At 44.1% G+C, this 27,618-nt stretch overlaps 1 protein-coding gene across 30 annotated transcripts in view; it reads left to right on the top strand.

Moving 5' to 3' along the window:
• Positions 1-27,618, top strand: part of LOC115201081 (transcription factor 7-like 2) — a 96,383-nt gene that overhangs the window by 6,420 nt on the left and 62,345 nt on the right. For all 30 annotated transcript variants that reach the window (XM_029764337.1, XM_029764329.1, XM_029764325.1 and 27 more), the window contains exon 4: positions 27,145-27,246. In XM_029764337.1, the coding sequence (XP_029620197.1) occupies positions 27,145-27,246 (102 nt within the window). The remainder of the gene's footprint in view (positions 1-27,144; positions 27,247-27,618) is intronic.

The raw sequence follows: 27,618 nt of genomic DNA, 5'->3' as shown, positions 1-27,618 counted from the left end.
GGAAATCAAATTATATCCTATTTGTGTGTTTGCATTTGCATCTATGTACCATATGTGTGCGGCACAGTATGTGCATGCAGTGTGCACTCACATGTTTTATGTTCTATGTACTATGCTCCCTAGATCCGAAGTATGTAAGATGCATGGATGTTCCTTGAATTTCAAGGGGCAGGTCTTAGGATTCTTTGCTCTATTGTCCTTATATCTGTCAAGTGTTCCGATACAAACGCACGTGTTGGGAGTGTTGGTTGCGTTAGCCCTGGACTGCTAGTAGAGATGTCAAGGTTTACCTTGCAGGCAATGACTCCTTAGATGATACTGATAGACAATCTCATCCTTTTATTCTATAATTCGACTGAAGCTCAAAGTTGTTTTCTCTTTCCATCAATTATGGGATCAATATAGTTTAGAGCAGGTGCTAGCAGGGGTTTGTATTCCTTTACAATAGAGCTGTGCTTTTGCACTGCAACCAGTACAAAGATAAGATGTAGCTCTGTAGTATTGAGTGCCTGTTTAAGGATAATTAGACCAATGACCTTTTATAGTGAAAAACTGTTTATGTAGCATTTTTTAAATGCATATGTAAGATAATTTACTGTCTGTTTTTTAGGTAAATAATTATTGATACTTTTATTTGTTCAATTTAAGACTAGGTATATTTATTTTTCGTCTGAGTGTGCATATTTCTGTAAGCCCATTCATTCATTATGCCGTGAGTCTCCAGCAGCGAAAGGAGTTTAACAGCGGACTGGGAGAGAATGTGGGGTTTAAGAAAAGCGGGAAATGCGTCCAGCGACGTGTGTGTGGTTCACACAGGCTGTCTGAATAGGGCGCATAATTGCTGTTAATGCCAGCGCAATGAGAGCAGCGACAGTTCCTGGTTCGATCTCTAAACAATAGTGCCCTCAGGCCTCACATCTATCTCCCCCCCCAAAAACAGCAAGACTAAGAGAAGGGGGTGTTGGGACGAGTTTATTGCCACAGTTGATGTGGACAGGCCATGTGTGTGGCTTTTCCTCTTAATGATTCTGGCCACTTCTCTCCACCTGTTTCATTGCCTCATTATCAAAATGTCGGCCCCAAAAGCGTCATCGAGTGAGAGGATTATTTGATGGTGGAGGAATTTGGTGGTGCTGGGCTTGTTTGGATTGGAGTGTGTTTGGGGAGGGTCAAAGTGCAGGGAGGCTGACATGCTTTCTGTTGGGAAAGGAGCTGCTTCTCTAACCCTTTTATGATGAGAGATAGAAGTGCTTGAGTTTTCCATGGGGGGGGGGTGTAACGTCATCATAGCTCCTCTTAATGATCATGTTGGACTGTATAATGACTAGCCATGCCAATGTGCAGCGAACACCTGTAGTAGGCCAGGCTTGTATGGATGTGTCAGATTGCTCTAGATTGTTCCACTGTGTGGAAATCTTACTCAGGAGAGCTTGGTGTTTTTGGGAGAAGTGATTATGAATCATCACCTGCAATGTCTGGTGAAAATATGTGAACCACCACCACCACCCTTTAGCACTTAATCTTCCCTATACCATCTCACCATTGTTATAAGCTACAACAAACCTACCCGTCTATTTTTAACTTCAAAGGGAAAATACATGGCATATATTAGGACATTGTCATTACAATATTAAATCCTGCATAAAAAGATGCAGCACTCTGACGAGTGTCCTGTTATGGTGATTATCTGCTGTATTTCAGATATTCACAAATGTCAAGGATTTCTGGATTTGTAAGGAGCATAGATAATTTGGTATAGTTTGTGATTGCACATTTGGATTCTGGAACTTTCACATTGTTCAAATAATCTGGACAAAAAACTTTCAGATGCGAGGGACCATTTTGTAATGTGTCACATCATGGAGAAGTGAAAGGTGATAACTCAAGTCCATGTCTTTTTTTATCTTCTAATTCAACTTTTAATTGCAGGAGGATAAGCTCTGCGGAGTGGTTTGTGTGTGTGTGGGAGCGCACTAATGAGGTGATTGTCTGCTTGTTTGCCGTTAAAGGTGCTGGATTTATAACTGCTTGAAAAGGTGAGGGAGCTTTAGAGTCAGAGCAGAAGAAATGTATCTACTAATCTCCAGATTATTGTAGGATTTAGAACAAAATGTTTCAGAGATTACTGTATGTAAAAATGCACAAGGCTAATGAAATGTAAGCCCTTTGCACACACTGTGGAATAGTGAGAGATTTTCCGGGTCTGTGCAACAATGTCCGGAAAAAATAGATTAAGAGAACATTTCCAGTGTCAGCTCTTTAGCTGCCCGTTAGAAATCTATTTACATAAAATAATATTAGCCTACCCCTCTTAAAATAGACAGCTGTCAATTTGTGTACAGTAGATAACATTTCATGAAAATTGCTGGTCACATGGGCACATGCTATGTTGTGTTCTTAGTAGGCAGAAGAGTAGATTGAATACCACATCTGACACTGTTGTGGGATATTGTATGTTGTGGTCTGTGTGTGTGAGTGGTTGGGGGGCTGTTTGTATGAAAACCATAGGTTTAAATGCCCCTAATGCATTCTACTCTCCACTGAGGAATGGTGTCAGCAGTGTTTGGGGTCAATTCCAAAAATGAAGAAATTGACTCCCAGCACTGAATGAATTGTCAATTGGCTCCCCAAGGGGTCAAAGTGAATTGAGTGTCTGTTTGGACAACTGGCCTGAGGTGGGATGAGTGGCCTTCGCTGTCAGCCAGAGGGGACTGATGTGGAATGAGGACCAAATCAACTGACAAGCAGAAGAAATGTAGCACTGTTGAAGTAGAAAACAATTGAATTCAGCATCCCAAGGTATGGGTTGAAATAATGACCTGTTGTTCACGGTGTTAGCAAGTCATATAGTACTAAGATAAATATCTACAGGGAAAAGGATGAAAGTAAAAGATGATTTTCTAGATTAGGCCTATTATAACAGGCTTGATTGACAGTCAATTGAAAGGATTTATACGTAATAATGATAGAAGACAAATATGAAGATCTTTGAACTTAAGTGATTAATGTAGTATTGAAAGTATACTAAGGGGTCTGGATTGTCATCCTGTCCTCTTGCGGGAGTGGCAGGTGAAGATCATGTGACCAGCTTCTGTGACGTCTGCCACGGTGCCCTTTAGAACGACGAGTTTCTTTACCCCCCCCATCTTATTGTTAATCGTCCCATTTACTGCCCCGGTATCTTTATCCGTTGAGCATTCTTCAAATATCAATAAAGATATATTGCTGGCGTTGTCATAACAGGTGACATTGAGTGGCAAGATTTCAGGATGGAAAATTTTCCCAGTGTTAACTCTTGATCTTCTGGTTAGCTCATCTGCCTTTGCCCAGGTGACTAGCCTATAATTTCTGTGAACAAATAAAACCCATTCAGACATTACAGTCGAGGTAAAAATATAATACACCTTTTATGGCCATGCTAAGTCTTTATTGTCAATTCAGTCCAGATTCTGTCTGTCTGTACATATTTATTTGTCTTTGGAGGATTACCCTGAGGACTTTGACTAAACACTGAGCCTGTCTCTGGTCCGTCCTGCACTGAGGCCTCAGTGGAGAGCAGCTGCTCTGGTAGGGCCAGGCGGGCGGAGGAATTCTCTGCTGTTTAAACAGTGGGTCGTCTTAGTGCAGGCCTGAAGGACCGGAGGGAAGGAAGTTCCTCTGTGTTTACATAGCTGAATTGTCCTGTGGGCCCCAGAGTGTCTAATGCACTACTGTTCAAACACTACACAAGTGTAGAGATGACCCCCACCCACACCAGTGTTCACAGCCATAGCCTCGTCTGTCTGTCTCTGTGTGTTTGCATGGTTGCCTACAGGCCTCATTTACTTCCTAGGTACCACAGCCATGGGTTGCTTCAGTCTGGAGGTTTGCATGATTGATATTAAATAATTACAAGGCTCTATTTATCTCAGCAAATGGGAGAGTTGAGAAAGGGTGGGGTTGAGACAGACAGACAGACAGATAGAAGGGCCCTTTGCTCCACCAAGGCCTTGCCTACTGGGCAGCCAGACATTGACATATGGTTGAGTCATCAAACTAATTGTTGTTTGAATTACCTGTTATGATCCGATGACAAATCTCCTGCCATTGGAGCGGAAAATGTAGCCGGGATTGGCATGATGTTAGCAAGTGTGTAAACTGCGCTTCAACAAGATGGATAAATGCAATTATTGGGCAGACCTGGAGAGGGGAAAATCCATTTAAAGTCTGTAACACTACACAGGGACCGTGGTTAATTCATTTGGCCAATTTACGGGTGATGTATGAGTGTCGGGGCACATTAGTCATGGAGGGGAGTTGGGCCTGAGTGTCAGTCTGTGTGTGTGTTCAGGGGGAGGTTGCCGTTGAGATTCACTGCTGTAAAGAAACAGTCTCCTTGGGACCAGACCCCCCTTTCTCCTCCCTACCTCCTCTCCCTCTGCCTGCCATTTCAGCAGATAATACAAATTGACCCTCAGCAGGGAAATGACAAAAAGATACACTGAGTGCAGAAAAGCAGGATTGCTGTGCAAATGAGGCGGGGAAAGGGGCTGTGGTCCGCTGGGCGGTAGAGTGAGCACCGGCAGCATCTCCATACCAGAGACTGCAGCGCTCAATCAGGTCCAGTCCACTGCCCCAGCACCCCCCCCCATTACTAGTGGTATACTGCTGGATTACTTTTCATTCAAGCAACAGTGGTGACAAGCTCACTATATAGCGTAAATATATTATGGCTAAAGAAGTGCTAGCACTAGTAGTAGTAATAGTAGAATGTTTCAAAGTGGCTACAGTGGTGTCAGTTGTAGGCCTAGCTGTTGTTGGACAACAACTCAATTACACCCCCCGACCCAGCTTGACTCTGATACTCTCAGTGAACTCAGGGGAGTTTACAATTAAGTTACAATTACAGCATGGATTCCGATGTTTACTCCAGGCACGCTATCTCCTTCTCACTGTTCTCTTCAAGAGCGATTGCCCTTCAAAACCAACTTCTCGTTTTTAATTTAATCATTGATAATTTTGGTCATAAAGTCAGTCTAGTCCAACCAACAGGGATTTGCGAGATGAAAGGAAAAAATTGTATATTGCGGAATGAAGGGTACCGTAAGAGTTTTCCTTGGGTTGGGTTTATTTCAATCATGACCACAGCTGGCAGCACCCAAGTAATCATCAATTCGGAGCTCAGCTGCACGTGAAGCGATCATAATGCCCATGGTCAATTTGGTTTGATAATCGATATCCCTATGGGGCTAGTTAGGGACCAGCAGTAAATTACACAATGTACATGGGGCATTATTTTTAAACGATAATAGCTTAATATTTCAATGACTAAAAACCCTCAAACCAACTATACACTACTGTTCAAAAGTTTGGGGTCACTTAGAAATGTCCTTGTTTTTAAAAGAAAAGCAAATTTTTTGTCCATTAAAATAACATCAAATTGATCAGAAATACAGTGTAGACATTATTCATGTTGTAAAGGACTATTGTAGCTGGAAACGGCTGATTTTTTATGTAATATCTACATAGGCGTACAGAGGCCCATTATCAGCAACCATCACTCCTGTATTCCAACGGCACGTTGTGTTAGCTAATCCAAGTTTATCGTTTTTAAAGGCTGATCATTAGAAAACCCTTTTGCAATTATGTTAGCGCAGCTGAAAACTGTTGTCCTGATTAAAGAAGCAATACAACTGGCCTTCTTTAGACTAGTTGAGTATCTGGAGCATCAGCATTTGTGGGTTTGATTACAGGCTCAAAATGGCCAGAAACAAATAACTTTCTTCTGAAACTCATCAGTCTGGAGTAGGAGTGGGAGGCCCCGGTGCACAACTGAGCAAGAGGACAAGTACTGTTGACGTTGAGACTTGTGTTTTGTGGGTACTATTTAATGAAGCTACCAGTTGAGGACTTGTGAGGCATCTGTTTCTCAAACTAGACACTCTAATGTACTTGTCCTCTTGTTCAGGTGTGCACCGTGGCTTCCCACTCTTCTTTCTATTCTGGTTAGAGCCAGTTTGCGCTGTTCTGTGAAGGGAGAAGTACACAGCGTTGTGCGAGATCTTCAGTTTCTTGGCAATTTCTCACATGGAATAGCCTTCATTTCTCAAAACAAGAATAGACTGATGAGTTTCAGAAGAAAGTTCTTTGTTTCTGGCCATTTTGAGCCTGTAATCGAACCCACAAATGCTGATGCTCCAGATACTCAACTAGTCTAAAGAAGGACAGTTTTATTGCTTCTTTAACCAGGACAATAGTTTTCAGCTGTGCAAAATGGTTTTCTAATGATCAATTAGCCTTTTAAAATGAGAAACTTGGATTAGCTAACACAACGTGCCATTGGAACACAGGAGTGATGGTTGCAGATAATTGGTCTCTGTACGCCTATGTAGATATTCCATTAAAAAATCAGCCGTTTCAACCTACAATAGTCATTTCCAACATTAACAATGTCTACACTGTATTTCTGATCATTGTGATGTTATTTTAATGGACCAAAAATGTGCTTTTCTTTCAAAAACAAGGACATTTCTGTGACCCCAAACTTTTGAACGGTAGTGTATATTGTATATTGAAAGAATTTAATGAGACAATTAAAAAATGTGCAACATGAACATATTGTCCCATTTACATTGTGTAATTTATTGACAGTCCCTATCTAGCCCCAGAGGTAGGCTATCCAATGTCAAACCAACTTTGCCACAGTCGCGCACCATTCGGCTGATGCTAATTGGCGAAATCAGGAAGTTCCAAGGCCAAATCAGGAAGTTCAGCACCCCTTTAAAGAAGCAACATTACTCAACACTCATAGAAATGTTTATTTTTATACAGTGGACCGAACTTCTTTTTGTCTCTCTCACAATCTGTAGCCTATTTAAAGTTGAAAGATTTGGCCTTCTCTGTACACAGTCATTGTCTCCCGGGAGAGAAACCACTCAACAGTTACGCAAGTCGAGCGGTATGCAAAAATGGTGGTTACAGCGGGGTGGGCGAGAGACTGGGGGAAGCGTTGGTTTATAGCTCCAAGCCACAGATTGAATCAGGGGTTTGATATCTGAGAGACATGAGAGGGTATGGCCTCTCTAGCCATGGTATTGAGGCTTTGTAAGTGGTCTTGATCACACTTAAGTGCCTCTTGGTTAAGATGTTGCTGTGTGTGTGCCTACTGTGTGTGTGCACTGTCAGAGGAGTTGTGGGTTAGTGTTTGTCACCTGACTGCCAGGCAGCGAGCTTCAGGAAACCAGAGTCACTGTGTGAATGCTGGCACTTGTTCGAGACAGGTGTCAGAGCTGCCTGCCATGGCGCCCACCCTGCTACACACACAGCAGCTGGGAGGGCAGGAGTCCATGGCTGTGGTGTGGGGTTAGGAGAAGGTATGGGGTGGAATTCTTCACCCTAATCTCAGCGGGGATTAGTGTTGTTAGCAGGCCGCTAGATGCTACTACTGTGGACCAATATTGGCATTTCATTATTTAATCCAAGGATGTGGGTTAGTTTGCATTATAGACCTTACCGTGAAATGCTTACTTACAAGCCCTTAACCAACAGAAAGGGAAAAAATAATAAAAAGTAACACAATACAATAACGAGGCTATATATCTAGGGGGTACCGGTACCGAGTCACTGTGCAGGGGTACAAGTTAGTCGAGGTAATTTGTACATGTAGGTTTTGCTGAAGTCACTATGCATAGATAATTAACAGCGTAGCAGCAGTGTAAAAAACAAATTGGGGGGGGTGTCAATGTAAATAGTCCGGTGGCCATTTGATTAATTGTTCAGCAGTCTTATGGCTTGAGGGTAGAAGCTGTTTGGTCCTAGACTTGGCGCTCCAGTACAGTCTATGACTTGGGTGACTCGGGTCTCTGACAACCGCCTAGTATATAGGTCCTGGATGGCAGGAAGCTTGGCCCCAGTGATGTACTGGACCATACGCACTACTTCCTCTCAGCCTTACGTTTGCCTGGGATGCTGTCTGTATTTTCCTCCGCCCACCACCCCCACACCTCCTCATCCTGTAACTTGGCCTGTGGCATCGCTTTGCGGACCCCCACATTTTACGAATCCCTCTGGAAGAATCCCTCAATTTCTCAACATGCCATGTGGTTGGTAACATCTAGCCATCTTCCAGAATCCTCCCTCCTACCCCCTCCTCCCTACTTCCTAGTTGCTCACCACTCTCTTGGGAGAACAACTGCTGGCCGCGCTCTGTAGGCCAACGGAATTCCTTACCCCGACTAAAAAAAAACACAGCTTGGAAGTTTTCTATATGTGCTGAGTATCGTTTTACAACATAGGACGTGCCACTAGACGCAACTGTTGTCATTTAGTGGGGAGCTGCCAGTCTTATTAGGGTCATTAGAGGGACAGATATTTTTCACAGCCATTATACTGTATATGGATTCAGACTTGGCCCAGTCTAAATGACTCAACTTGGCGAGTCAGTCTCATATATCCCCCTGAAAGTTCCTGAGCTGATTTAGCCCATGGTGCTCGGTTCTAATCGAGGAGAAGAGGTGGGAGTCGCCATAGTGTTCTTGTTGGGATGGGAAATGTTCTGTTGCATTGATGTCCTCCTTGTCCCTCCGATGGTTAGGGCAGATTTATAGCCCTCCTCCGGCCTGTTGGGCTGCACCCCCCACTAGCACGAGGCTCCAAATAAATGTCGTAGAACATGACACACCAGGGTGCAACCAATCAGGACAAGATATATACCCAACGACCAAACGAGCAGCCAATCAGCCTGGGGATTTACAACCAGTCAGACCCAAGCATTTATCTCTCAAGTTCAAGTATTTATGAGCATCGGTGCAGCAATATTTGTGCTATTAAGTTCTTGCCTAAACTAACCAGGATGTGTTTTTCTTCATTGGTTTTGGCTTTGGCATTTGTAATAGTATCAATATCGAATCAATATCGGTCGGCATCAGTGTTGGTTTGAAGCACGTCTGAGTAGCCAACACTTCGAAATGATGGGCTAGAGATTGAGATGCTTGGGGAGCTGTGGTCAGAGATGCTGGGAAAGCCGACCTCTAATTGTTCACAGAAGCCATTGGCAGGAAGAGCGAAGCATCTGCAGGGCGGACACTGAGCGGAGCTCTCTCACTGCTGGGTTTTCAGGAAAGGAGCCGAGTCCTGGGATGCTCCCCAAAGACAAACTGCCGGGCCCAGAGAGAACCCGTAAACCAAACTCTCTTCCCTCTCTCCTTTTAAGAGACAAACACTTTTCCTCACTTTTAAATTGCCCTTGTTATGTGGTTTACCAAACTAGGCTGTTGGGAGCCGACTTGTTTTGCATAGGCCCATGTTTTTTTTCTTCATGAAAAATAAGGGTCTATTTTCACTGGCACTGATTATAGTATTATAGTTTTTTTAAACTAACACTGTCCTGCACTTGTATTCTTCATTCCTTTTTGATCTCCGTCACAGATGTTTGGCAAGAGGCACATCTGCTTTCTCCCCCCCACCCCACACTTGTAGCACAAATCCTGTTTTGTGGTGTTTTTGTGTGCCATAATTTAGCAAATAACATCAGTAATGATTCAATTGGGCATAAAGTAATTGAGAGGCGGCCTGCTTGCCATCTGTCTCGTGAGATTACTGTTTCTGTGTAATTAAAAGTGTGACCTTGAGGCCGTGGTAGGATGGGCCAGTGGGCTGTCAGAACCACAGGCCCACAGGCCCAGGCTGGGGGGGCGGATGTGTCCTGTATACACACTAGTGATGCGCGGGTTTACTCATAATCCGCAGTCCCTGCAGTTATATCTGCGGGTTTAGGGTCATGAAATATTGTGTGGATGAAGGGCGGGTGGGCGTGCAGGCTGGTTGAATAAAGAGAAAACAATACCTTAAAAAATCCATACATGTATCATTCTTGTGCAATTTTTATCTATACACTGTGGTTTTCTTTCATTATTTTAGGCTATCCGGCATTAGTGCATAAGCCTAAGCTTTAGGGCCTAACTGTACGAGCGCCAAATGGCCTACACGCCAATCGCCAAATGCTTTTGGGAATGGGCAGAAAAAGTTAATGTCGATCCACCGAGGCAAAAAGGCCAATGTCAGAGTTTAATTCAATAAGAGAAAAACTGTGACATGGAGAGATGAAAATAAAGACATGGGCCAGAGAAGTAATTTTGGGGAAAGATTTGGTGAAATGATAAAAGAGGATGATAGCAGTGCAGGCTATGTTATGTGTGACGATTTTGAGCCACTATACCAATTCGACAGTCACAAGACGGGGTCTTCAAATAGGCCAAGGGCACGTCATGGGAACTGTAGCCTGCTGTTCAGATGGGTTAAATGGAAACTGAAATCTGGACACTGACTGTAGGTCTATAACCTTTCACCTCAGCCTTAATATTTACTCATGCAGAATTAAGCATATCTTGCAGTAAAATGATACACCAAATTTAGGCAAAATTTGGACTTGTGATCAGGAGTGGAGAAATATTATTTATTTCTTTCAGCATCTTATGCGAATGCGCAGTTAGATACCGTCTGAAGAGCTGCTGTCTTTATCAGCTGATAGTATTTAGTCCACAAAAATATGTATCCAAGCCAAACTAAAATCTTACCAGAAACATGTTTGGTCGGTTTCTCAGCTTTCTAATTCAGCTTTTCTAAGATAATAAAAAAAAAAAAAATGTTTATTGCATTTTCTCTCTGGTCCCTAAACATCTTTGCTCCACGAAAGTAGCAGAGATCACAGAGAACTTTACTGTTGTCAACTAGAATGACGCGTTCATTCTATCAATATGACATTATTCTGGTGAGTAAGGGTTTATTTAGTCTTCTAGGGCAACATATAAGGACAGAAGAGAAGCTGCATGTATATATTTATTGACAAGTTGACTAACAAATAGCCTTCCAAAATGTCTGAAATTATAAGCAGAAAAATATATAAAAAATCCTGCACCTCCTGTCAAAATAACATTCTGCCGTCTCTGACTTTAGCCTACAGGACATTGTCTATATTTGCGGGTTAGGGTCGGGTGCGGGCCTCAGATTTTCAATTTATCACATATAGTCAGGTGGTTGCGGATGGGTTATTAGCAATTGCGGGCGGGTGCGGGTGAACAAACAGCTGACCCGCGCACCACTAATACACACAAGTACTGGTCCATGTCAAAGCCCCAAAACCTCCTTCAATTTGGAGGGACGAGAGGAGCCCCACAAAGTCATGGTGATCCCTGTGTGCATCCAGTGTAACCACGAGAGGGCGGAGAGATAAGGGAGGTGAGGGGGGCTGAGGTGGGCCGAGGGTGGAGCTGTTTTAACTCTGATTTCACGTCTGGTTTTGTTTTGACTCCTGAGGATCAGTTTCCCTTGGACAGTGTCCAGAGACTACAGAGCCTGCTTTTTTTCACCCTCCTCTGAAATCCCAGAGTGAAGGGTCCTGTAAGGCCCGGAATTGGATTTGAGATTTTATCTTGTTGCATGTAGTAAACAGGACAAGGAGACAAGGGGTGAACTCTGCGTGTGTGTGTGTGTGTGTATGGTATGCATATTCTTTGCATCCCCATTGTGGTAACACGCCTAGATCAGAAAAGGAACTTAACAACTATATCATGATTACACATATACACACACATTCACGTACAAACACAGGATGCATGGCTGAAAAAGACATTAGACGATGTTACCAGTGTGGGCTGGATGGCGTCTTGCAATACTTCCGCTGGGAGCGGTCAGGGGGGAGAGAGAAAAATAAGGCCCAAACAAAAATAACCGTTTTAATTGCTATGGCGCAGCCACAGTGTGGCTGGCAAGGCCCGGGTGAGGTGGCACCAGCCATAGGGGACCATGACCGAGACTGGGCGAGGCTCCAGGGAAATTACAGGGTGCTCAGGGCAAGAAATAGAGCCGGCGGCCTCCACTGCCTGCTACCCCTTCAGCAGTCCGCCTGCTCCACTTCAGCTATCATCCCCAAGTGCTACTGTTGCCATCTCCTACCACTTTCCGCTCACTGTTTCATATTGCTGCTCCAGAGATAATTGGAGAAAGGTACTCCCACATACACAGCGTCTTCCTTCAAGGTATCTTTTCAAAGTTACTTTGTTTCACGTAGTCAGCGTTTCAGTCAATAGACCTGTGTAGCAAGAGGCCTAGACATTCACAATGTGGAAAAAACCCTCCATACTTTCTAGAGTAGCAATATTTGGGCTATGTTTCTAGATTTGAGGTCCTCGTTTTTTTGTTTTTTTTCCCCTTTCAGTGTTTTGTTGTACTCTGTGCTTATTTATTCTAGCCTCTCAGGCTATCTGTTTCTCTTTCTCTCTGCTCTCTCTTTCTTTCTGCTTCACTCTCTCCCTCTTCCTCTCTCCTCCCTCTCCCCCTCCTATCTCACACAGTATGTGCTCTGATTACCTCTCGAAACTGGCAATAAGTTGATTGCTTTACAGAGATGATGTAAGCCCATGCCCTAGGGTACATCAGGTTGGATTTCTCCTGCTTTATCTTGTAAAGCCTAAATTAACAGCTGGTTTGGTTTGAGTTCTTCTGGATCTGACTAAAGGATTAGGCTTCGTCCTCATGTGAGTCAATCTGGTTTGATTTATTGCAGGTCTATCAAAAAAGATCAATGGGAGTCCTTTTGAAAGTAAATCCTTAATGTCATCATTGGGATTTTTTTTCTCTCACACTCTCTCTTTCTTATTCTCTCCCTCCCCCTCTGTCCTCATCTATCCTCCTGTCTTTTCTTCCCTCTAACCCATCGTTGATAAGGAGGGAGCTAGCGATCTGCCCTGTCGATGGTATTCTGTTGTATCACCGGATGGATTTTTCTCTCGCTCATTAGCTATCCATCACGGCGAGGCAGACTGAAGCCGAGCTTTAGCAACACAAGCCCTGATCACACCCCAAACGTGTCACCTTATTTATTTATTTATTTTTTTAAACATTTTAGTGCATTCACCCATTTCTGTATTTTCTCCACAGTTCAGCCATCACTCAGATATGCTCTAGTATGGCTACAGAGCCTGAGCACTAGCCTAACTTTTGTGTGCTTAATTTCTCTCTTGCTGTATGCACTATTTCCCAAAGAAATTCAATGACGTAACCTAACTATTTTTTTAAAAGGTCAATGAAAGCCTGAATGTCTTATACTGTAGATTGGACGTAATGGTTCTGCATGTGAATGAATAGCAACAAAGGCCTTATCCTTCAACTATTCATTTTCAATGGGAAGTGCCCCATCTGTTTTGTGTTTACATACAATACCTTAGCACTTGATGCGAGGGAATAATTTGTAGTTCTATCATAACCTATACGTTCAGCCACTCACATTGCCTAGGCCTACTCGTATTCAGACACACACAAAGACATGGAAATGCAAAAAGTCCAGATTGACCTGGCAGCTGTTGCGAAACAAGATCCAGCCATGTTATATATTCCTCCCTCTCCCCTTCTCTCTCCCCTTCTCTCTCTCTCACTCTCTCTCTCACTTTCTTTCCAGTCTCACGTTCTCCTATTCCTCCAACAACAGGCTCATTATGTTGTACCTCCAGTCTTTTTTCCCCACTCCCTCTCTCAAGGCCATGACTCTTAAGGAATCTGTAACTTGAAGAATAGGGCTGTGGCGGTGACCCAAGGGTAGATGGACAAACACAACTGACATTGATATTGGCTGGGCATTTAGATGTGTGTGTTGGGCGTAAGACTGCTTGTGAGTTGATGTGTTTGTTTGTATGCTATGCAGTGTTCTAGTTGGTTCATGGATGGCAGGGAGAGTAGTTTCTCAGAGTTCTCTCAAGGATGGTTCCTTGTTCTCCCAATCAAGGGGGGAAAAGTGATGGGGGAAAGATTGATACAGTTACATATCAAATCAGATCAAAAATCAAATCACATTTTATTAGTCACGTGCCAAATACAACAGGTGTAGACCTTACCGTGAAATGCTTACTTACAAGCCCTTAACCAACAGTGCAGTTCAAGAAATAGAGTTAAGAAAATATTTACTAAAGGATCAGGATATTATATTGGAAGATATATCGTATCATATCGTTTTGGCAATATCGCAATATCATTTTTGCGCTAGTTGGCTGTACCTGCACAAAAACTTATTTTTAAATAGGGAGACAATTTGTTTTCAGCACTTTTATTTCCATGACTGATCAAAACGAGTTTTCTCATGGCTGTCTCTTGTCCCTCTGCGGAAGACATATGGTGAGAAAGATGTTTCCAACATCGAATCACAACAAAAATTGAGTATCGAATCGTAATACATATAGAATTGTGAGAATCGTGGGTATTGCAATACATATCGTATCGGCACCAAAGTATCATAATAATATTGTATCATGATGTCCCTGGCGATTCCGAGCCCTGCTTTTCATCCATCCTCAACCATACACCTCCCTGAGGTGTCCTCTGCCTTTCGCCACTCTTTTTCTTTGGTTAGGTTTTGTGTGTGTGTCTGTGCACGCAAGTGTGTGTCTGTGTGCAGCAAAAGCTTGGGGCCGATCGATGTCAAGTTCAGGTGTGTCCTCCTCGCAGACTTGGCTAGCTGGCAGACCAGGGGTGGAGGGGCTGTGGGGGGAGATCGACGGGATACGTGGGAACGAAGGGTTTGCTGTCAGCCAGCTGGACCTCTTAATCCTATAGCCTTGGGGAAAGGGTGTGTGTATGTGTCTAGTAAAGGTTTGACAATTTCAGCACACCTGCTACAGTATTTGGCCCAGCTGAGCCCACATTTTGTGTGTGTGTGTTTGTCCATGTCCCGTATTGTGTGTGTGTCTGTGCATTTAATCTCCACTGTGTTTGCTGTAGTCCTCACTTTAACAGCACACTGTATATTTATGTAGAGACGACACAGCCTCACCCCCTTGATGTTCGAAAGGCGATGGGGGTTGGGGGTAGGTACTGCACGGCTGGTTGGGGGATTGGGGGCAGGGTAACAAACACTGCCAGTACCCCCCCCTCCCCCAGTATCAAACAAATGTCTATTCTCTGATTCATACACACATTATTTTCACCTCTCATTGTAGCTAAAACAACATAAGAGAAAGCAGCCGATTGCATCATCTCCCGCCGTTCATTAAAAGCGAAAAATACTATTTAGCCACATTCCTTGCAAGCTTGCTCTCTTTTGCTCTCTCACTCACACCACTCTTTGTCTCTCCCTCTCCCCCTTTCTCTGTCCGTCTCTTTCTCTCTCTCTCTCTCTTTCTCTCTCTCTCTCTCTCTCTCTCTCTCTCTCTCTCTCCCCTGTCTCTTCCTAGCTTGCTCTCTCTTTTTTTGGCGTAGACTTTTGCATATATCACAGGCTGGCAGACTAAGAGCCTGGGACTTCCCCACGCCACACTCCAAGCCTTTGATCCTTTGCTTTGGAGGTAACATCAAAAGGAGAGGCATAGAAAGGCAGCTACTACTGTGAAGTTCAATGTTCAACTTGATGGCTTGGCTGAGGGCTTTTTTTCTCTCCTCCTCCTGCCGCTGCACTGCTTCCCTCAGCTGACAAAAACACACAGTTTGTAGTCAAGGTTTTTTCTAGTCCATGTTAACCTTTATGGAACCTATCTGGAACACAACAAGAACCAAAAAGCACCTCATGAATCTGTATCTACATCTTTTTTTGGTTTATATATAGGTTTATTCATAACCCCTGTATTAAGGTGTGCAGTGTAAATTATTGCCCATGCCAGGACCAATCATTTTCTTAATGCTTGGATGACATGCAGCTCCCAATATTGCAGTGGGTTGCGTCAATGCTGGGCCTCGTTGGCGGATGGGTTCAGAAGAGAGGATAATACTCCATATTGTTTGCTACACGCATGTTCAGATGTATTCATCTGCCTGTTGTTTTTTTTATCTGAGAACTGTCAGAATGTGTTGAGGGGAGGAGAACATCCAGCCTTTCAGGTCCCGTGTTGACTTTGGCGTGCGAGGCACACTATTGTGTTCACTCACTGGTAAACAACACATAACTGATTTAATGATGAACGCTTAGCTTATTATCAGCATCAGTATCTCAAAAATGATCCCTTCGAGGGAGAAAACTATTTCAGAATTTAGCTTATTCTGAATGTGGCCATGTGAAATACCACAAAACTAGTGAGAATATAGGATATATAAGGGCTAAATGGTATAATATAGTGAGACTCTGGCGCTACGGTAAAGTATTTTTTCCTCTCTCTCTTTTTTATCTCTGTCTCATTGCACCAATTAGTAAAGACTTGTGGACTGCTCTCTCTCCTCTCTCTCTCACACATGCACACACACACACTCACACGTGTCATTAGCCCGCCTGCTGTAACGCGGGCGGTTGTGCTGAGCTCTACCTTATCTCCATGTCAATCACAGCGTGTGAACATCAGTGTAAGGATCTCCATCCAGCCTGGCTGTCAGTGTGTGTAACGCCCGCTTTGGCCCCGAGCCGCACCTCCCCAGCTAATAGATGCAAAATGAAACTGATCAATAGATGGCCTCAGCTCGTTATCGACGTATTATCATGGTGTGGGATTTCTGTCTGTTTTTAAGGGGCTCGTAGGAGAGCTATGAAGAAGGGAGTAACAAAGTGTTTTCAGATGTACAGTATATCAGCTCATTGGTGACAAAAATAAATCATTTTTTATTTTTAAGATGATTTTATTTATTTTAAAGTATACAGGGCAGAGGTCACAAACAGCAGGCTTTCTCACACTTTCCTCTGTATCTTTCTCCCTTTCCACAACATTTCCCTTGGCTGGGGGAGACAACACCTAGGAAAACCAAACAGGGACATTTGTAGCAAAGCCAAACAGGGAGTTGGTAAAATACCTTATTAAAGATTCATCAATAATTGGCTTTTGTGCCCATGTTTGTGTGTCGGTGGTGAAGGAGAAGGTCTTCAGAGTCAGACAGATCACCCAGTGATTAAGCAAGGCTGTAATTTGCCGTGTGTGTGCACAAGACAGAGAGGGGTGTGTGTGCAAGGGGGGAGTCATTGGCAGTTGATTTGGAGGTGAGGGGCGGGGGCGCCTGGGTGGGGTACCGAGGGACAGGAGACGGGAAGGAGAAACACCCACGCAGACACAGCCCGGCCCAAGTAGCAGCCTTCCTGACCCTCCCGGGGTCCTATTGTCACGGCAGCGTCCTCCATTTTAATGAGCTCCAATAACCACATCCTTATGACTTATTTATTTATTAAGCCGCGACAGTGAAGAGCTAGTTTCCTACTGCTATATTGTGTGTGTTTAATGGATGAAAAATAATTATTCCTGTATCACAGTCAATAAGATAATATGGCCCTCAGGAACGGCAGATTAGTTGATGTGTTTAAACTAGGCTTAATCTGACTCAATGGAGGTAGGAGGATGTTTTCTGTAGGATACTGTATTAGTACTGAGTATTGCAGCTGCTGTAGCGCAAACTGTCTTCACAGTTTTGGAGGTGTAGGGCTCCATGCCTGTGTCCTGAAACCATTCATGTGTCCTGGAACCATTCTGAATTTTGAGCTGGAGCCCTGGTAATGGGTCTCTGGCCTGCACAGGGAATGGGCCTCATGAATATGGAGTCTAAACTGCTCCAAGGTGTGTGTGTGTGTGTGTGTGTGTGTGTGTGTGTGTGTGTGTGTGTGTGTTGTGTGTGTGTGTGTGTGTGTGTGTGTGTGTGTGTGTGTGTGTGTGTGTGTGTGTGTGTGCAAATGTGTGTGTGTGTGCAAATGTGTGTGTGTGTGCAAATGTGTGTGTGCAAATGTGTAAACCGCATTTCTGTAGGTTGTGTGTTGAAACGGTGTGTGTATGTGATTCCTTTGTGTTGGTTGAGGGTGTAGATGTGTGATGGTTGAGTGTTTTAATGTGTGTGTGTGTGTGTGTGTGTGTGTGTGTACTGTATGTATGTTGAAGCCTTTGTGAGGGTTGAGTGTGTGTGTGTATGTACAGTCGTGGCCAAACGTTTTGAGAATGACACAAATATTAATTTTCACAAAGTTTGCTGCCTCAGTTTGTATGATGGCAATTTGCATATACTCCAGAATGTTATGAAGAGTGATCAGATGAATTAATTAATGAAGTAATTAATTACAAAGTCCCTTGTTGCCATGCATATGAACTGAATCACCCAAAAAACATTTCCACTGCATTGTAGCCCTGCAACAAAAGGACCAGCTGACATCATGTCAGTGATTCTCTCGTTAACACAGGTGTGAGTGTTGACGAGGACAAGGCTGGAGATCACTCTGTCATGCTGATTGAGTTCGAATAACAGACTGGAAGCTTCAAAAGGAGGGTGGTGCTTAGAATCATTGTTCTTCCTCTGTCAAACATGGTTACCTGCAAGGAAACACGTGCCATCATCATTGCTTTGCACAAAAAGGGCTTCACAGGCAAGGATATTGCCGTCAGTAAGATTGCACCTAAATCAACCATTTATCGGATCATCAAGAACTTCAAGGAGAGCGGTTCAATTGTTGTGAAGAAGGCTTCAGGGTGCCCAAGAAAGTCCAGCAAGCGCCAGGACCGTCTCCTAAAGTTGATTCAGCTGCGGGATCGGGGCACCACCAGTACAGAGCTTGCTCAGGAATGGCACCAGGCAGGTGTGAGTACATCTGCACGCACAGTGAGGCAAAAACTTTTGGAGGATGGCCTGGTGTCAAGAAGGGCAGCAAAGAAGCCACTTCTCTCTAGGAAAAACATCAGGGACAGACTGATATTCTGCAAAAGGTACAGGGGTTGGACTGCTGAGGACTGGGGTAAAGTCATTTTCTCTGAATCCCCTTTTCGATTGTTTGGTTGCATCCGGAAAAAAACTTGTCCGGAGAAGAGAAGGTGAGCACTACCATCAGTCCTGTGTCATGCCAACAGTAAAGCATCCTGAGACCGTTCATGTGTGGGGTTGCTTCTCAGCCAAGGGAGTGGGCTCACTCACAATTTTGCCTAAGAACACAGCCATGAATAAAGAATGGTACCAACACATCCTCCGAGAGCAACTTCTCCCAACCATTCAGGAACAGTTTGGTGACGAACAATGCCTTTTCCAGCATGATAGAGCAAGCCAAAAGTGATAACTAAGTGGCTCGGGGAACAAAACATCGATATTTTGGGTCCATGGCCAGGAAACTCCCCAGACCTTAATTCCATTGAGTACTTGTGGTCAATCCTCAAGAGGCGGGTGGACAAACAAAACCCCACAAATTCTGACCAACTCCAAGCATTGATTATGCAAGAATGGGCTGCCATCAGTCAGGATGTGGCCCAGAAGTTAATTGACAGCGTGCCAGGGCGGATTGCAGAGGTCTTGAAAAAGAAGGGTCAACACTGCAAATATTGACGCTTTGCATCAACTTCATGTAATTGTCAATAAAAGCCTTTGACACTTATGAAATGCTTGTAGTTATACTTCAGTATTCCATAGTAACATTTGACAAAAATATCTAAAGACACTGAAGCAGCAAACTTTGTGATAATTAATATTTGTGTGATTCTCAAAACTTTTGGCCACGACTGTACTGTATATATGTGAAGGTTGAGTGTGTGTGTGTGTGTGTGTGTGTGTGTGTGTGTGTGTGTACGCATGTTCTCTATCTGAAGAATGTTATTGCTTCACAAGGTGAGTGTATGCTTCTTCTAAAGGAACCTGCTTTCTTCCCTTAAAATTTAAATATAATTATTCTCCAACCCGATGGCCATGGAACTATATAGTTACCTAAATAGTTACCTAAATTGACAGGTAACCTTCTTGTTGTGTCAGGGTGATATCCATCCAACATCACAAAGCCAATCATCATCAACCTACTCAAGGTGGCTGCAAGTAGAGGCTCCAGGGCTCTAGCTCAACCTTCAACTTCTTATGTTATACTTTTAATATGACCACTTCTCCTAAACAAAGTCATGCATGTACACACAATGTGCACCTATTACCCAAACTTTTCCTACCACAGAGCGAGCTCCTTGCGTAAGGGGCTCAGACACACCTGCTGTGCTAGCTTGCTGAGCTCACGTAGTCGCTAAGTAGGTCAGTGTGTACGAGAATCCACCGGGCAGCAGGACTTGGATCTGACCTGAACTTCTCATCTCAGCCCTGATCTCACTCTCTCTCACTGCCCACACTCACTGTGTTGCTCTGGGCTTCTGTAGACTAGTGTTGCAACAATAATAGTACAGTCATCAAGCAGATGCTTTCATCCAAAGCGACATAGTTTACAAATGATGTGTATTTACTATTTGCTGGAATATGTCTGGGAAGAGGCCCATACATAGACATTGACATTGAGAGATGGGCGGTGGAGAAACGTGAGAAGTAACAGTCAGAGAACTGGAGACAGAAGCTGAGATCGAAGCAGTACCTGAGAGCAGAGCCAGCCAGGAAGGCCTGATGTTAAAGATGCCTGTGCTGTTCATTAGTCTCCCGGTTCTGTCGGAGGAACAGCAGGCCCTGCAGTCCTTAGCCTCCCAGCACTATTTATAGACAGGCCCAGCGATGCCCTTAATGACAGGGAGGCAGAGACAGGGGAGTCAGAGAAGTACAACACTGTTTACTTTCTGAGTCTGTATGCCGTAAATCCACCAAGAATTTGGAGTCTGGGGTGATGTCACATCCTTGGAGAAGATGTGAGTGCCCCAGTATGTCTGTGACTGGTCTTTCTTCTTCCAAGTGGGATTGGATTACTGCAGCTCCAATAGCCAATCAGTTTTGTTTCCCATTGGTTCAGATGCTTTTTGTCTTTCAAATGGAGCATTTTACTGCTGTTATTGATTTTTGTTCATTCCTTAGTTTAGTTAATATGTGTTGCACAATCTTTAGAAACTTTCCGGCAAATCAGCTGGTGTTTGAATAGCGCATTTTGTCCACACCTGTTAAGTAAACAGTGTAGGAGCAAGACTGCACATATCTCATGAACCTGTGTTTGAGACCAGAGTTAACGTCCAGAACAGGACAGATAACGAAAGGGTTCAGGGACACATTTTGAGAAAACAAAGAAAATAATCTATTCCAAAATAAAAATTTTTTTATTGAAGAGTACAATGTCTCAAACTCTTTTGAAACCAGCTTGGCTTTGGCCACGTTGTTTTCAGACAGTTCGTAGAATATGTTTAGAGGATGCAGGAGGCGGGACCGGGGGCCTAAAAAAACGTCCATATAAAAGTGTCAGGTTGAGTTTATCTTGCGCGAGAAGGGGGAGTGGGGGGGTTGGAGTGGGTCGACGGCCCAGCGCTGTCAGGGCCTTGTGGAATCCCCTAACGGTTCTGGCTTTGGAGTAAATACAGGCCCAGCGGACCCCTTTTCCCGCCCCGGGGCACACAAACCCCAGGCCTTCCCACATTCCACTTTTATTTTCCTGCTTGCAAAACGCCTCTGGCTATCAGAGCTGGTGGGACTTTTTTTATTTACTCATAAAATGTGTATTAGAAGAACTAAATCAGTCATGAAGAGCCCTCTCTCGTCGACTAACCTTCTCTCAGTTTTGGTTGGACTTTCTTCCCTCTACTCCCCTCACTTTCTGCCTGCTTATATCGCTCTTCTTCCTTCTCAAATGTGTGGTGTATCCTATAGATTGGGAAAAGGTCTCTCTTTTGACCTGGGGGATTTCAAAGGATCTGGATTGCATTATCCCCCCCAATTACAGAAAATTACTGTTCCCGCCCGAACAATTGGGTGTATGTTTAACCCCTGCACCTGTGGCCTAGACAAAGGAACCCACAAATGTCAAGAAGGAAACACAGTCGCCCATCATTTTCAAGTATTATTTGAATGTAGCAGCTGTCCTTAGAAGAACATGAAGTTAACTAAACAATACTCTTCCTCAGACCATAGTCGAACTCAACCCCAATAGGACATGACACTGGGGCACTGGGATAGTGGGATTGACTCTGTTTCGAATGGGTCTCTCACTTGTTTTGGGCACAGCAAACACAAATAAAGCTCTTTTAAATTTGTTGTTTGATTTGGTGTAATCTGCAAGCTGTCATTCTGATCCCGGGCCCCTGTCCCGAGGGTGTTATTGGACATGATGAACAGTTAACCACAGTGTGTTCTTGTGTGTGAGCATGTGTTCAGTAATGTGTGTGTGTGTGTGTGTGTGTGTGTGTGTGTGTGTGTGTGTGTGTGTGTGTGTGTGTGTGTGTGTGTGTGTGTGTGTGTGTGTGTGTGTGTGTGTGTGTGTGTGTGTGTGTGTGTGTGTGGGGTGAACATGCATGTCTCTTTGTGCATGCAAGTAGCTTTATCATTATCTTTAACTCTGCATTGTTGGAAAATAACCCGTAAGTAAGCATTTCACTGTTAGTCTAAACCTGTTGTTTACAAAGCATGAACCATTTTTTATGTATTTTTTATTTGAGTATATGCGTACATGCATGTGTCACTGTGTGAATGCACATGTGTTGCTCCTTGTAGCCTACATGTCAAAGTGTGTGTTTATGTATGTGTGTGGTACACGCCCACTGCTCCTACTGTATGTCTGGATGGCGGTGGCTGTGTCATGGCTGCACTATGAGGCAGCAGCCCACACGGCCACAGATGGGCCGGGGATCTGCCGAGGTCTCCGGAGCAAGACCCAGGCTCCATATGTTGGCTGTAAATCCGAGCTGCTCTCCCCTCTTTCCCGCTCTCTCTCTCTTCCGTCGATCTCCCCCTAACATTGTTTACGTGGCAGGAATGCCTCTGGACCCCGTTCGGCCTGAGACCGAGATTCACTTCATCCTCTCTCGCAGGCCTGCTGGGAATATTCCCGGTGTTCCAAGCCACTTTGGCACGTTAGGAGACCTATTTGTCTGATTGGGGAAAAGCCTCTGCTGTTAATCCAAACAAATATGAACAAGCCGGTATGTGCCGAGGCTCGGGTTGCTTGTAATAAACACATCAGATGGGGTTTCAACAAGAACAGGTTTCACAGCATTGACCACCTCTAGAATTCAGGGTAGCTGACTCAGTGTACATAGTTTATAGCTAATAAAAGTGCATGAGAATATTTTAATGGATTTGATTTGCTTAGCTTATTTTTCAATAAATACATTTTGGGAGTGCTTTAGTAACATTATGCGTTAGACTAGTGTTAATGACATATGTATCAAAGTATTTCAGGTTAAAATGTTCTAGTAGTCTATTTGTTCTATATTTGAAATAAGAGTCCTCTCATATTCCAAATCAAATATTCAGTACTATCACCCAACTTATGGTGTGGACATGTGAGGATGATGTGTGAGCACTCACAATGCACTCTGTTGTCTCCCGCTGTGTCCTTCTGTATAACGGATGGCACTGGGTTAGCCTCAGCTTCTTTGCATTGTGATGAAAGTTAGTGTGTCTGGGTCACATTCAGCAGCTCATACCATGTCAAGCTGAACTTTTGCATCAGTCACTCAAATATGGCGAGCAGACAGTCCAGCAGTTGGACCTTGGTAGTGAAATGTGGGGGCTTGGGGCTATTTTTTAAGACCACCCTCTTTCCCTCTATCACTCACTCTCACCCCCTTTCTAACCAGTTTGCTTGTCACTATGGGAAATCTCCAGGCGAGAGAGGGAGAGTTCATCCCTCTGTAAGGATTTAGAGGACTCCCTTGTCTTTTACTTCATCAGAGACAATTGAGTCATTCAGCTCCCATTGTGGGGCCCGGCGAGGCGAGGAGGGGCAGAGGGGGAGCGAGAGGGAGGAGAGGGGGAAGCCCCTGATGCACAGTGTGTACTCTGGGTGGCTCTTAGGGGCGAGAGATGGGGGGATGGGGGTAAAGGGAGGAAGAAGAGGTGGGGGGCGAGAGAGTTATCCTGGAACGCCGGAGCAATTTGTCACATTGGAATGGCTCTTGAGTTACCAAGGGGGCCCTAATAGTGGGAGAGTTTTTTGGGTGGGAGGAGGAGGAGCCGGGCGGCAGAGAGGGGTCAGGGGTCACGGCCTACTCAAGCCCAGGCGACGCATCCGTCAGTAGGCGTTGGAGGGGAAATGGGGAGGAGGTGGGGTCGGAAAGCTTGGCACTCGCCTGGGCTCCGTTCTCCTTGGCATGCTTGTAAAACCTCCAGGAGGGATTAGCGTGTGAGAACATTTGCAATAGCAGGCTGAAGTGGAGCCGCCTGTTAGGGCATGTGCACTCTTCCTCTCTCTGCTCCAGCGCCACACTCTGGAGTGTCACCTTTCACCCCCCACCCACCACCTCAAGACAGAGGCTTAAGGGATGTCCCCTCACTGAAGGCCTCCCTGCGGTTGTGTCTGAATATTTGTGTGCATCTGTGTGCTCAGCTTGGACAATCATTTGGCAAGTCTAGTCTATGATAAAACCTTCCCATGACTGGAATCAGAATTTGTAACCTGCCATCCACCAGCCCCTCTTGCACCAGTATAGGCTGTCTTGAGCTACCTCATAGATAACAGTGGTACCATCACTCTCAACACTCCACCCCCCTTCATGGCAATTAATACCCAATATGGGTGGTCTGTAAAAACCAAAAGACCACAACACTGGAGCTTTACAAGTCATACTTTCTACCCTTCGACGCACAAACAAACGCAAACAAAGACAGTTGCAGTAAAAGCCTTGTGGGGGTCATAAATGAGTGGTTGTGGAGCCAGCCAGAGGACGGGAGTCAATAACTCCCTCAAGCACAAGCCACAGCAATGCACCCTGTGGTGAACTCTCTGCTAATTACCACTGATTTAGCCACGGTCTCAGGAAAGGTCGTGACACACACACAAGCACACACACAAATACACACATGCCACATGCTCGCAAACACAAACTCTTGCTGATGTAGTAACAACCACAGACAGGCAGATGCACACAGCAACACAGTGTAGAAGTGTACAGATTTATTCTAGCACAGGCCCATACTTAGAGGACAGAGACTTGCTCTGGACGAGTTCTTTGGCCAGAATCCTAGCTAGCCCAGCGGTTGATGTTCCGATTGCATCAGAGGCCAAGATACAAGGCCAACTTGACTTGTCAGAATTTTCCTTTGGGGGGGGACCCAGTGTGGTATGAGGCGGCATCTTGTGTTTCTACTAGCCAACTCTAATGACTAGGGCTGTGACGATACCAGTATTGTAATATTTGTTTCCATGGCAAAAGTGAAAATACGAAGCAGACCAAACTCTTTGGTACTTTAAAAACCTGTTGTATGTATGTGCTATAAATAAATAAATAAATAAATGTGACTCTGGATGACAACATAATGATGTTTGTTTCCAACATTAGGGCTGTTTTCCTTAAGAAGTTCAATCTGTTTTGTGTTTTGTTTCCTTGCCACGATACTAATGATCGTTCCGGCCCTACTAATGAACCCCTATTTCTTTCACTCTCCTTTTTCTCTTTCATCTCTTAATTTTGTCTTATTGGCTTGGTGTCTGTTTTCCTACCTGACCTTGTTGCGCTCGTTTTCTGTTGCTCTCCCTGTGTATATTTAGTTGTTGTTCATGTTACATGTACATCAACTGTACAGGGTTTTATAGTTCTTTATGACAGTGTATTTTGCCCTCAATATTTGGACTGTCTGCATTCCCATCAGTTTGTGCACAGCCCCACCTGCAAATTCAGGGAACTCCTGTCACTGTTGGACATATTGTTTGCTTACCTATTTGAATGTACTCTCTTGCAGTAAGCGGTATGGAAAGGTCTTACACAGTGTGCCCTGCCATGATATTTAGTAGTTCTATTTTTCACACTGTACAATAAGTGCCTGTTTCACCCGGTTGACCCCCCAGTAACTTAACTAATGTTGGGGGCCTTCTCTGAGCGCAGGCAGCTGAGGTGACCTCAGTCTGTACCCCCTCCGATTAGGTGGCCTTGACATTCGTAAGGGAGACTATGTCACAGCTGATAGCAGGGTCATCCCCTAGGATCACTGGGCCAGAATGGAGTGGGAGCATTAGCTATAGCAAAGGGCAGGCACAGCAAATAGATGTCTAGAAGGGAAAGCATTCAGCTGTGGGTTGTGGAATGAGTGGGGGGGATATTATGCTTTGCATTATAATGTTATTGCATTATGAGTATCCTTGAATCCTTTGAAGGTACATTTTGTCAATATGACCTGTTGACAAGGAAGATATTGGTCACAATACTTAAGATGCTAGGCTTCTTCTTTATGATGGTCTTGCCCCTGTAAGGTTTGTCTTACAGTGGTTTAGACTTTGCTCTCCCTGATGGCTTAGCTCATAATTCAGAGCAACTGTTCTTCCTCCTCCTTCCTTCCTCGTCAGTAAACGAAATATGGTAGACTATGTCGCCAAAGCAATTGGCATATCATCTGATTTAAAGGGCTCTACCAAATTTATGAGAAAATGGTCTATGTCTCGTGTAAGTCTCTCGCTCTTTCTCTCTCTCTCTCTCTCTCTCTCTCTCTCTCTCTCTCTCTCTCAATCTCCTGCTCTCTCACTCCCCCTCCTTCCCTCTCTCTCTCTCTCTCTCTCTCTCTCTCTCTCTCTCTCTCTTTCGCTCTCAATCTCCTGCTCTCTCGCTCCCCCTCCTTCCCTCTCTCTCTCTCTCTCTCTCTCTCTCTCTCTCTCTCTCTGTCTCTCTCTCTCTCAATCTCCTGCTCTCTCGCTCCCCCTCCTTCCCTTCCCGCTCTCTCTCTCTCTCTCCCCCTCCTTCCCTTCTCTCTCTCTCTCTCTCGCTCTCTCTCTCTCTCTCTCGCAATCTCGCTCTCTGTGTATGTGTCACTCAGGCCTAATAAAGCCAAATCAATCATTCACTGGGAAAGTCACTAGGTGGATTCAGACCCATAATAAGGGCCAGTGGATCCACAGTGCACCGTTTTATGAGGCTGAGCAATAAAAGTCATTCAAGTCACCTGGAATCTCAGAGTGGTCACATTTATGACATCAAATCATTCTAAACCCATAATCCACATACAGTAGCCTTCTCAGGCATAGAAGCAGTGATTTAGCTTACCTAAGATTTGGAACGGTTCAAATTCTCGAATGCATGCCCTACAACACAACTACTGTATCCCGTTCAAACTGCAAGGACATGTAGTTCTCTTTTTTAATGTTTATGTATGATATCTGTAATAAATGGTTTCAATCTACTATAGTAGTTTTTTCTGACTAATATGACACCGAAAACATGTTATGAGGCAAAACCCACCATGTGTGTCACCCGCTATGGGATCCCCATCTGCTTGCTTTTGAGTTTGTTTTTACTTTCTAAATCATGTGATCACATTTAGAATGTTGATTCCTTTGTGTTAATGTTTTGGCTTTTAACTTTCTGCATTGGTAACATGTTTTTCTTTCTTTGTCCATTTTGTTTCTTTCTCACCATACAGTACCTACAGATGAAATGGCCCTTGCTAGATGTTAACCACGGAAGTCTTCAAAGTAGACAAGCACTTAAAGATGCCCGGTCCCCGTCACCAGCACACATTGTTGTAAGTAACCTCCTCTTTATTCCTTTACATTTCTCTATCTCCTTTTGCCCCTAAAACAGAAATACTACCCTTCTCCTGTATCCTGTATTGTATACCTCTGTATACCCTCTTTTTCCAACACAAAATCTGTTGAATGGATGTCAGTGACTAACTGAAATACCTAGAGACCAGGGTTGGGATCAATTCGAATTGAAGGCAGTCAAATCAGGAAGTAAACAAAAAGTACAATTCAATAATCAAAATGTTTTTTTATTTATTTTCAATGACTTCAATAAACTGAAAAAATGTCTGAATGTTAAATTCGAATCACTTCCTGAGTTGACTGCCTTATTGAGCCTGAATTGAGCCCAACCCTATTATATGCATTATATT

The sequence above is a fragment of the Salmo trutta genome, chromosome 10 (genome assembly GCF_901001165.1).
Source record: "Salmo trutta chromosome 10, fSalTru1.1, whole genome shotgun sequence".
In the NCBI taxonomy this organism is placed as follows: Eukaryota; Metazoa; Chordata; class Actinopteri; order Salmoniformes; family Salmonidae; genus Salmo; species Salmo trutta.
The sequence above is the reverse complement of the archived record's forward strand: the minus strand, read 5'-3'. Positions and strand labels throughout refer to the sequence as shown.